This window comes from Uloborus diversus, chromosome 3 (genome assembly GCF_026930045.1).
Source record: "Uloborus diversus isolate 005 chromosome 3, Udiv.v.3.1, whole genome shotgun sequence".
In the NCBI taxonomy this organism is placed as follows: domain Eukaryota; kingdom Metazoa; phylum Arthropoda; class Arachnida; order Araneae; family Uloboridae; genus Uloborus; species Uloborus diversus.
The window spans coordinates 127,755,673-127,768,511 of record NC_072733.1 but is presented as its reverse complement, the minus strand read 5'-3'; the positions used below and the strand labels follow the sequence as shown (position 1 = coordinate 127,768,511).

General features: G+C 33.5%; 1 protein-coding gene across 1 annotated transcript in view; it reads right to left on the bottom strand.

Moving 5' to 3' along the window:
* Positions 1-12,839, bottom strand: part of LOC129218695 (uncharacterized) — a 67,046-nt gene that overhangs the window by 34,202 nt on the left and 20,005 nt on the right. The window contains exons 4-5 of the mRNA XM_054853017.1: positions 6,829-6,968; positions 4,020-4,118 (exon numbers count right to left, since the gene is read on the bottom strand). Of these exons, the coding sequence (XP_054708992.1) occupies positions 4,020-4,118; positions 6,829-6,968 (239 nt within the window). The remainder of the gene's footprint in view (positions 1-4,019; positions 4,119-6,828; positions 6,969-12,839) is intronic.

The following is a 12,839-nucleotide window of genomic DNA, read 5'->3' as shown; positions in this document are numbered from 1 at the left end:
ACCCCCCCGGCCGCGACGCCCATGAGTCCATGTCTTTGTAATTCCAATAACATCCAACTTCTCATCTATAATTATGCTTTTCAATTCTTCCATCTTGTTCCTAACACTGCGAGCATTGGTATAGTAAACTTTAAGCATGCCCAAATTTCTTTTATTTAACACCCTAAAATTTCCTAAATCTCAATTGTTAAAATCACTACTCTTGTTCGACACTTTGTTTCCATTTCTAACAATACCCAAAAAATTTTCATCCTCTCGATACCTGATGCTTTAACCATGCCCCCCCCCCCCCCCACTCAAACTTAGTTTTTTGACTCCGAAGCCCCTAAAATCAAACCATTTCGACCCCTATAGAGCTCAGATGCTGGCCATCCCTAGCAATCCAATCCCGTCTACAATGACTCCATACACCAATGAACCGGATACTACGTTTTTCGCAAATTGATTTAAGAAGCAGGTTCATGCAAATCATCAGGTTCGTACAAAGTCATTAAGTAGCAGGGTTGATTTAGCCAGCTCCTATTCACTCCATACCTGGGAAGCTAACCAACCACTTGGGCATTGGTCGAACAGTTGTTTGCTTTGGCCAACATGACTCCCATTCCTTTGAGAACTCCTCATTTTTACTGAGGCCTATATTATTTGTTCCCACCCACAAAGTAACCATATCCTCCTTATTTAATACCCCCTTCTTTTCAGCAATAACGTCTTTCACCAGAACCCCTGGTAAACAACACCTAGCTACCTAACGCTTAAGTCTTCCCAACTGTATTACCCACCTCCCTTACCATCGAGTCACCCAAAATTAGACCCTTAGTTTCCCAGTTTGGCTCCTTATTTGAAACTTCCCCCTTTACCTCTAGAATATTTACTCATTGGATTTACTCTGGAATTGCCTCATATATCAGGGGTAAATTCGCAAATTTTCCAGTACCGGAACACCAATGAGAAATAACTGAATTCTGAGTCATGACCAATTTTATATGGAAAGAAAATTTATTTTTCTAGAAAAACTGTACCCGGAATGCCTACATTCTGGAATCAAATCATCCCTGACATACATAAAATTATTGGGGAAAAGTGCATTAATAACTCATGCCGTATTTTGAAAATGCCTAACGTATTTATCAAGTAATGTTACACTTTGTCAAAGAGTAGAAAGTTTGAGTTACATATTTATCATTTTGGTTGATTAGGTTGGCGAAAATTGCATACCTTACAAAAACCTGAGAGTCGAACAGGACTACTAAATTAAGCACATTTAACTTTCATTTAATTTCTTGCTCAAAATTCAGCACCTTACTGTTGATTGGTATGGTAATCAGGAAAAGCATCCTTATATATTATTTCTGTAGCCTGTTTTTGGTTTCTACGCCAGATTTTCCTCAATTTTTGATCGATTTCTTTGATTTACACCTTATTATAAAGCTTATGGTGCTGGCTACTGACGAAAAATAGACCCACGGTCTAAAAATTGTTTTTTTCAGCCGAAAAACGTGTTTTAAAGAACCAGAATGAGGTTTTCGGTTAAACTTATAACTTTAACTTGCACTATGACCGACAGAGCTGAATAGCTTGATCGGCAGAGCGTTCTCTTCGTAACCAGGAGAATGCGTGTTCTAGCCCACGTCCGGACAATCTGCATCAAAAAATTAGAGAAACATCGCGCATTACACGAACATTTAATTAAGTGGATAACAAATATGAGAAAAAAAAAATGAGAAGGAAACGCTCCTAGTTGTTATGAAAACTTGGTGTGACTTTGTGTTAAATTACTTCTTTTTTTTTTTTTAAGCTTTGGCTCTGGCAAGAAAATTAAAGCATAATGTAAGCGAAAATATAAGTAACAGGTTTAAGATTTCAGACTACAATAGAATTGTTTTTTGTTCAGAAAATATAATAAACCGTATGTTGAAATATATATTCTTCTAATGAGTTTTTGACTCATTGTACATATAAAAAAATTACTACCTCAATTTGAAGGGTAAAATGTATATTCTTCTTTTTGCAAAAAACAAAAAAAAAACAAATAGCTTATCACATTTTTACTACATTCGAAAAGCTACGCTTAAAAAGGAGCATAGTTCAATTTATTTTGTATTTTAACCGTGCTGTTAAATGATGGACACGTGCTGCCATCTAAGTCATAACGGTTCAAGCAGCCTGCGGCAACAAATTGTAAAAATTTTCAAAAATAAAAACATTTTTCTTCAATATCTTATCTTATATATTATTCCCCTCTCATTTTAAATTTTATCAGGCTGGCTAATGAAGAAAAATAGACTTACGGTCGAAAAATCAAGTTTCCGAAAACGCCCCTTGCTGTTTCAAAACCTTGATGCAGCCTGTAGTTCTTATGCATTTTTTTTAAAAGCAAAGTTCTAATGCAGTTTTCCATTTTTTTACGTCGCTTTCCGCAAAAAAAAAAAAGCCTGTGTGTGTGTTCATATTTTACTAAAGCTTAAAAGCACTGGACTTGGTTGTTCGGTTAAATTGATAAGTTTTTTTCGGTAGAGCGTTCGGCTATAAACTATCTGAACTTCGGGCAAGTTTGGGCTGTCCGACATAATATCAAATTTATATTAGTATTACGCATTACATGTACTCATAACATACAAACGTAATAAAATAAATGCAGTGGGAATGCTACTTGGTGTTTCGACTCCTTTATGCAGGCTACAGTTATCATTCGGATAAGTTGAGTTGACTGTTAATCGAAGGGTGTTCTTCCTTTTTTTTTAAAGCTTTGACTCCATCCAGACCACTAAGCATAATGTAAGTAAAAAAAAAGCATTTGATTTACCTCAAGGGAATCCTTTTTGTGCAGAAAAACATTTTCATTGTATGCTGAAATCTAGATTTTTCTAATAATAGTGTTCAACCTTTTGTACAAATGAAAAAATAAATAAAATACGCCGGTCAAATTGAAACTACGAGTTTCACCCAGTAAACCTTTAATTTTTTATTCGCGCGAATGCGATATAAAACATTAAAATTATTATCAACGTCACATTCGTAAGAAATCATTTTCTACTCCTCTGTTTTCTGCTGAAAAAAACATACATTTTGTCTACGTTCGAAAAATTACACTTAAAAAACGAATTCAGGTTAACTGGTTTTGGTTTTGAATTTTAAGTGTTCGATTAAAAGAGGAACATGTGCGGGAATTTAAGCCGTAACGGTTAAAGCAGCCTGCTATGGGAAATAAATCAATATTCAAAAATAAAAACACTTATTTTCAATCTAATTTATTACTTCTCTAGAATGTTTGTTTCAATTGCTACGTGAGATATTCGTCATTCTTTAATCAAATCCCATGTTATACGAATAATTTTAAATCGTATCATGCTGGCTAATTACAAAACATGGCGCATAATCTGATTACTTTTTTTCAGCAAAAAACTTTTCTGCTGTTTTTTACTACGCATTCCTTCAATGAATAGCATTCGAAAAGGAGAGCACAATTGCTAGGTTTGTTGGAGTGTCGTGCTGTTAATCAGAGTGGCGCCAATTCGAATCCGTGCCAATAAATATCTCTTTAATGTTTCTTTTTTTCCCGTCAGATGCTCACATGGGCAGGACTGTATTTGCCACAACCTGTTTTTTCACATGCACAATTACTGCTTTTTCACAAGTCACTACTCAGCCACACTTTTAATGATATTTATGTTTGCATTGAAATTACGTACAACCAAAACGTGAGCGATGATCAAATTATCACAACGTTGTATTTAACGAGGTTTTGTTACTGATGTATTCAAATTACATCCCTTTTCTTGTGCGCTTACTTTTTCCGTGTACTTTTTTTCGGTTCTTCTTCATAATGTTCTTCCTTTGAAATTTTTAAAGAACGAAATGTCTTATGAAACGATTTGAAGCACAGTGCGGAGTTCCGCACGGGTCAACTAGTATCACCATATTCATTTTTAAGCTTTTGATGATAAATAGCACTTTTCACCTCAAATTTTTTAATGTTTAATCATAATATGTTCAAGAATATATTTTTTGTGATTACTTACCCCTTTTTTCGTTAGCCAAATCCAACAAAAAGAACAAAGTGCGGATGTGAACGGTATGACGGCAAATATTAGACCAATGAATAGAACATCTAGGTGAAACTAGTTAATAACAAAGTAGAAACAAAAATATAAAAAATTGATTTATAAATTTTCATTGCTTAAACAGTCTTAATCATAACAAAAAGTTTAATACACTATCATTTTTAAAAGTTATTGGGCTTTTAAGTATAACAAATATTTAACAAGCATTCTAACAAAAAGCTTGACCATTTTCTTTGCCAAACTTAAGATATTCCTTTCACAATCACGTAGAGTACTATACGTACTTTGAAACCATATGTTTTCGATTGTTTAAAAGTATAGGAGTAACTAAATTTTCAAAACTCCTTTCGGGTGGTTAACACATTGTTTAAACAATGTAGAACAGTTGAAATTGCTTATAAAGAGCCCTGGTTTAACGAAAATCCAGTTTTAACTAGGAAATTGAAAAATTTTGGTTTTAATAGAATATTGTTGGTGTCCACTATGGCAGCATAACTCACTTTTAAAGAGAGCAATATTTTTGACCCCAAAAATTCGATTGACTTCCAACTCAGCTCTTTGTTTGGAAAAATCTTTTAAACATTCCGAAATCAACTTAAAATTAGTGATGAATCATAAATTCCGAGAAAAAGTGGTGACGGCAATTTATTTATAATTATTATTTTAATTTGGGGAGTTGAAGTATTGGAAAATTTATATATTTGTGTTGCGTCAATGTTATCACTTCCGCTTTACTTACTACCATCAAGCTAATGCAGATTTTAAAAAATAATAATAATAAATAACGATAGCAATGATGATACCAACAAATGTGGAGAATTTGAAATTGAACTACTCTCCTCAAACTCGGCGGCTTTTGAGTGCGCACTAAAACTTGAAACATTTTTTAGTAGTAAGGGGTGCAAATGACGATGTTTTCCTGGCCATAAGTATACTTCTAAAAGTAATACCAGAATAAAGTTTTAGTACTCTTAGTAGTAGTGAGTAGATAATAGTGAGTAGTAGATGTAGTGATAGTAGTGAGTAGTAGATGTAGTGATAGTAGTGAGTAGTTTAAAGTAAATCATCTACCTTCTTTGGCACTGCACAGAAATCAAAAGCATTTAAAGCAAGTATTTTTTATCTTGCTTTTCTAACGAACCCGTTTTCTTTTTCGAGCATTCGGTTATTACGAGCAAATATTGCGAATAATTCGTGCTCCTTATAAATGAGTTCGACTGCATTCTGTTTTTCACTAACAATTATATGTGAATTAAACTTTCTAAAATTACCTGCTTTCTAGGACAAATTTAGAAAGGGTGCCTTTTCGGTTTCAATTGTAACTTCATTATACTGCAATGGTATTTGCAAAAGTTTTCCGAATTACTAATAAAAAATTGCAGTTAAATTAATCACAATTCCATTTCGCTAAAAGTGTCAATTTCACTGCCACCTTTACCAGTGTCTCATCTCTTTTTGCCATTTCCCAAAAATCCCAAATCTCATATTTACTTCCTTGCAAATCACTTGAAATGTCATTAAAAAAAAGAAAAACTTTTAAAAAAGCATTATTTCTTCCGGACATCGGACTTTGGCACTCATTAGCATTAAGAACGATAAACGTCAAGAGAATAGGCCTCGACTTTTCTTCAGGGAATGTATTTTGGGTAATTTTTCTGATACAAAGTTATTGCAAAATATTTGGTACATTTGACTATGCGAATTAAAGCCTCCCGCAGTTGCTTTTTTCTTAAAAGAGAGAATCGGTCATGTTACGGGACATTTTCAGTCTGTATGAAGACAAGGTGTTATATAAAAGTATATTAAAAGAGTAAATTATTTTGATTATTTAAGGTGCTTGATCTGAATAATAATAATCTGGAATTTAAAAGAACTGCAACAATCCAGTAATCAGGTGATTGAATATCATCAATGAAATCAAAATCAAGTGTTGTTTCAAGGTTGCTGCGTACGTAGTGAATTCCGAAGAAGGTCGAGGTTGTGAATCTCAGTTGTTCAGCAAGGGAGTGTAAGACTCGAAGAGAGCCTTTAACCTAAGTATTTTCATAAAAATGAAATTTCTGTATGCAATGGCAATTGAAAATTTCCAATTAACGGATTTGTTCCTTGTTGTAGTTAGTTCAAAATACTTTTGTAAGTTGTATTATTATTGCTTAAATTTACTAAAATTTTAGCATTCAAATTAATTTCTTGCTGCTATCCCCTTGTATCGAAAATTATATTGGAGGATTATAGTCTTTCTTTTGCTCTTAAAAGTGACTGTATCCATCTGCCGTAAAATTACCATTGCATATACAACAGAAGTGGCCAGGCAAAATTGTTAGAACAGTTTTGCAACGAAATAATTACTACTTGTTAATACCTTTTTTCTGTAGGACACAGCTCACGATACTTCATATACATTTTCATAACGCAAAAGGACCATTGCACGGAAAAACGAATATTTTACGGCACGTGACAGCTAATAAGTTTCGTCAAAAATAAAAACAAACAAATGGTAATGAAAAACATTTGTTGCTTTAAAAATCACAAATGCATGCGTGATTTAATAAGCAAAAATATTTTTCTATTACCCTTCAATATTATTACTTTTTAATGAAATATATGAGCTGTTACCTGCGGTACAACATGACGCAACATTTTTTGTGGAATAGCCCAAAAATAAATCCCAAATTTTTGTCTCTTCCCAACTTTGTAAGAATAATTCACTTAAAGAGCCCTTTTTGGAAAGAGAATATTATAAAAAATTAAAAAGCATAATTCTTACTTGTCTTAATAAAGGTTCTAATAGTACTGACAGGAATCCAATGTAATTAAAAGTAGAAAATGTAACAAGAGCATAAATCAACAACGGCTTTTTCTTTACCCACGATAGGATGGGAATATCCTTCAAGGTTATTTTTTGAGCTGAAAGAGAAAAGGTTATTTTAAATAAAGCTAAAAAAAAATATTTTGCAGAAAATAGTTCTCAGCTCTAGTATAGATTTAAAAATAAAGCATGCGCACGATTAAAACGATTGAAACTATTTTCATTTAAACTGTATTTTTAATACGTTCTTCTGCTCTTTCATAAGCTGTAAATACAAATTTAGTACAGTACCGGCAAAAAAAATATTTTACATTTAGTTGGCAATTAAAAACTTAACATGCAAACTTCTTGTCCTGATTTTATTTGGCATGCTCCCTAATCATTTGGTCGAATACCGAATATTCGTCCAGATTGTGGCCGAATATTTGGTATTCGGCCAATTCACAAGAGAGCATGTCAAGTAAAATCATGGCAAGATAATGTTATGTAAAATTTTATATAATTAATTGCCAACCAAATGTAAAGATTTTTTTTTTTTTTTTTGCCAGCATTGTACAAACTATGTAGTATTTATTTTTATATTTTTATGAAAGTATCTCTTATACCCACGGAGATATAAGCATTTCTTTCAAAAATGCAAATTTCATTTTAAGATTTTCTGCTCACAGCACGCAGAGTTTTCCGTCAACCGTTACTAAACTTTCAGAATATTTGACAGTATACAAGAGATAATAATGAGAGATAATAATGAAATTTGAAGTTAAAATTTCAAAAATTAGTTGAAATATGAACGTTTAAAACAGTTGAGTTTTCACTGAGCGTGCGCGAAAGATATCAATTTATAACCTTCATATTCCAAAACCCAAATAGATTTTACACCTCGTGTTAAAATTCGAGCTCGATATCTTAAAAATTCAAAAAGTTATCAGCGATCTAATAAGCCGAATTTCATTAATTATTGGATTGGCGACGAAACGTAAGGGGTCGTTCGGAATATTCGGCCACAAAATGGCCGATTATTCGGTATTCGGCCAAACCACTAGGAAGCATGCCAAGTAAATTCATGAAAAGAAGTTTGCATGTAAAGTTTTTAATTGCCAACCAAATGTAAAGATTTTTTTTGCCGGCACTGTAGTTTCTTTAAAAAATATATTGTTCACTCCGAAAAATACTAGGTACTTTTAAGGCTATGAAACAGTGGCAGAACTTTTTAATATAATGGTTTTGAATACATTAATAATGGCTGTATTTTTTGTATGACTTACTAGTTATGGTTTTTGAAACTGCATGTCGCAATTACTTAACATTTTTTAAAGGATGGATTCAACATGGCTTAAACCAGTTATTGACTTAAATTTAAAACGTCCAAGGTTTGAAGTAAGTTTGATGAGTTGACACCTTTTACGTAAAAAGCGAAATGCTTAGCTTCACTAAAGAAACATGTAAAACAAAACGAATGATTTTCATACATTTTATGACCACAAATCTTTTTCTGAAAATGAAAGATTGGTTTAATGTGTAAAAAAACATTATTAATTTTAGGGGAAATAAGTTAAAAAACATTATTAATTATATGGGAGATAAGTTAAAAACAAACTGTTGAGAGTTAATAGGCTTAGATTTCGCAAGTTTGGTGTGGATAAACTTTCTAAGAAGAATATTGTAATAATTTTACGTTGAAATTATTTTTAGTTAAAATGGTTTGGGTACAAATGAAAGGTTTCGTGGCTGAAGAGAAAAACCTGTCAAGTTATCCAATATAGAGTACTTAAAAAATGTGTGAAATGAAAAAATATTAACACTGTAGTCCGCTGCAAAAATACACCGAAAAAATAAATAAATAAAGGTTTACAAACAAACTATTTTTAAAAAATTAAATGAGCGTAATTCTCTTATTATTGTAAGATATCTAAACATTTCTTCCCTTTTTGTGTGTGGAATTATTTTCGCATTAATACCCTAAGAGTATTTGAAGGAACAATTTAATTTGTAGATTTTTACTTCCATTTTACAAAAAGGAAGTATTCGCGAAAAAACTTTCACTTAAAAAATTGGCCTTAATTTCCATTTTTCTCACCCCCCAAATGAATGTTGAGTTTTTTTTCGACCCGAACACACGTGGATATATGCCTAGGAACGTACAAACACCCGAAATATCCATTTTGACGACCCCCGAGTTAATTACAACGAATTTTCTCGTGACGTCCGTATGTACGTATGTATGAGCGTATTTGTATGTGCATTAGGGTGTCCCGTCCATATATGAGAAAAAAAATTGAGCTACACTATCACAAGAGGTGTCAAAATTTGCGAAATTTTTCACAGATCACGAAAAAGGTAAAAAAAAATGGAATTGCGTGTCATCTTGAGGGCTCTACCGCTCTTTGAAGTTTTGCATATTTTACATTTTTGACAGACCTAAACGATATGATTAAAAAAATACAAAAATAAAGTTTAGAAAGCAATTTATTTAAGAAACTAATGAAACAAAGCACAAGAAAACAAAATAAACAAACTACAGTTTATAAATAATGACAAAAGTTTAGAATTTAAACTTATTTTTGTGTCCAAAATTTGGCATTTCTGCGCAAGATTGCAACCTGGTTCTAACGAAGCCATCTCTAGAAGTAGCGTTAGTAACACTTTGTGAAGCCTGTGTTATTAGTTTAACACATCTTTCCACAGATTGTGAGTGGCAAGGAAAGTCAACGATTTCCAAGCTATTATCTTTTGCCATAATTTGAAGGTTCTCATTAGAAATATGTCGAAGAACCGGTGGTGCTGTAACCTGACACTCTTGCCAGACAATTATTTCCGTATAATCTTTAGCAGAGAAGTTAATTTTTGGTGTTTTAAATATTCTGCGTTTAGTGCTACTTTCAGCCTCTCTAGCTTTTTTTATTCTTCGTAATGCTAACTCCCGAATGTGCTCCCTCTCATCAAACATACTGACCAGCAGGTTTTCTGGGTGCGCAAAAAAAGCATTTCTTTCGATAACAGAATACACAACAGATTTCAAGTTTTCGGGTAAAAATCGAGAGCACACAATCATTTGAAAAAGATGTTTGGCTGCTTCCTTAAAAGATGACTTTTGCTTGATTAAGAACCAAACTGGAGCGTACACTTTAACCACGTAGTTAACAAGTAATCGCAAATTTTCTGTTGGATTAAGAGTACTTACATAAAGTCTGAGTATACGATTAGCAGAAGTAAGCCATCTCGAGTGCGTCATTTTTCCAGGTTGGCTAGTTGCCAGCTCAGGACTACAGAAACCAGTTGATACAGCTTGACAAATCTCATAAAGATATTTTTGATCCGTGCTTAGTTCATCAACCACATTTTTCGGCAAATTAGGCAAATTACCATCCACCGAGCAAAAAGACAATGTCATGACGAAGGGGTAATTCGTTGGCATGAAACATACCCACACACCATTGGTCTTTCCAATACTCCTCTAAATATTGAATCACGCCACCCTTCCAACCGGTGTTTATTGCAGTTCCGTCACATCCAACGCAAATCACTCTTCTAAATTCAAGCATTGACCTTCTAATAGAGCTGTAATCGAAGTTAGAATAACCTTTGCAGTGCCACGACTTGGCGTTGTGTGTCCCAAATAAATTGATCCGGGTTCTGCTAAAATTGAGATGTGCTCTTCTAAAATTTCTCTGCGATGGTAACGAGCTCCTATTTTCTCATTTATCAGAGTCTTGTCTTTACGTCCATCAAAGTAAATGCTTTTTATAAAAATACTTCCAATATCTTTGGAAGCTTCTTTCCGAGCTTTAGCTAAAGCTCTGTGGATTTTGTTTTTATCAACAACTAGAGTTAAATCTTCTTTTGAAACCAGGCCGACATCAGCTAAAACTGCAGAAGCAACAGCAGCAGCAGATCGCGTCGACAAACCATATCTATCACAGACCTTAGCAACTGTTGACAAGATCAGTGTATTCCTATTTGTCGTTGAAGTTGATGGTGTCCCTGTAGAGGCCGTATTCGTCTCTGTTATGGGATACGTTTCTGGAGAAAATTCACGCATCGAATCGTCATCAAAATTTGCTGAGACAGAATCGTTATTTTCAGTAGAAGACTTTTTTTGCTGCCCTTTCAAGTTTTCTCTGCTGTTGTTTCATTAATCTAGCTGTTTCTTTCTTATCGACACCTCTTATCACCATTTTCCTGTCATTTCTTTGATCCAACAAGAAACTTCTCTCATTGATGGGAACTTTTTTAGGTTTTAAACACGAACAAGACTCAAATACAGGGCACTTACAAGCCGCAACGTCGAAGAGCTTCTCAGATGACTCTAAAAAGCACTTCAGTTTATTTTCAAAACTATCACTTCGTTTGCTTCTGGGGTATCGTTTCAAATTGACGTACTTTTCGAAATAGAATTTTAATAATTGAATTACTCGTTCCTTAGTTACGATTGGAATTGAAGCTTTTGTCCAAATACTGTTGATTTTTTCAGAAACAATTGTATATATATCTGAACTGGAAGGGTCCTTTCCATTATGCATACATTTCCGTTCACTCCTGACAAATAAAATAAATTTTATGACGTCTTTTACAGTAGGTAGCTGCCGATCATCAAGTTCCTTGTAGGGTCCCAGTATAGCACAAGTAGTCTCACTACGTCTCGAACTCATTACTTAAAACTAACAGAATCGGCATATAACACTAACAATTGCAACTGTACTTTTATAGCATTAAAATTACTTTGGCTACGAAGAAAACACCCGTGAGTCAAGCCAAGAAAGCCCTCGAAACAAGTAAAAGGAATTAGCAAGTTGAAACCAAACAAAGTCGAAGTCGTCAGTAACATATTGTTACATGCAAATCGAGACGTGGCGCCAAGCTTCGTGGACGATTCTACTGCGGAAATGGGGGTTATTCCCATATAGGCATTTACAGTAGTAATCACCATATGTTTTTTTTTTTTTTTTCTGTTCGTGTTGATATTACGAATCACGATCTTTTTATTTCAGCTGTCGAGCTTTTATTTCACAGTAAATTTATAACTTTATACACAGTACTTCTTTTTCAGTTGCCATAAAAATGACAATTTTTCAAAACTTTGACGATCGGTAGAGCCCTGAAGATATAGTTTTATTCTATTTTTTAAATTATTTTTGTAATTTACGAACGATTTCGCAAATTTTGAGAGGTCTTGCATTAAGAAAAACGGAATTTTTTTTCGGGACACCCTAATGTGCATATATATCTCGCATAGCTCAAAAACGGTATGTCCTAGAAAGTTGAAATTTGGTGCGTAGACTCCTAGTGAAATCTTGTTGTGCACTTTCCCTTTTGGTTTCATTCGAATGTTCCTAAGGAGGTCTTTTGCCCCTTTTTGGGAGGAAATCATTGTTAATTTCGATGTAAACTCAAGTGGTGTTATAATTTGTCGGACCCTTGGCGATGTATCGCCAGTCTTTTGGTTGCCAAGTTTTGTCGCCAACTTGGCGACAATTTTTTTTTTTTTAAATTTGGTTTCAATTTGTCTACTGTTGGTGATATTTAGAGAGTAAACAATTGAATCACATTAAAATTGCCAATAATGAGGAAATGACATTAAAATGGAGTAAAAGGAAGTCATGTGATGCACACATCAGCTCGTTTATGAATAACGTTTAACTTCTTATTTAGAATTTCATAATTTCAATAATGGGGTTTTTATGCTTTTTTGGAACTAAACGCATAGTGCATCACTCTTCTATTTCCGATTGTATTTCACGTTTTATATTTTCTGCTATTTTTATTTTTCCAACAGTAGTCATAAATTCGGCACAAAATTTGTTAGGACCACGGAGGGGGAGGGGGGACGCTAAACATATTTTTGTCGAATTTCGACACAAGAGATACTAGAATTGATTCTTCTGTATCATTCATTTGACTGCTTGTCTGAAATACCGAAAGATTATGAACGATATTAATTAAGAACGTTGAGAGAAATGTTCTAAATTTCA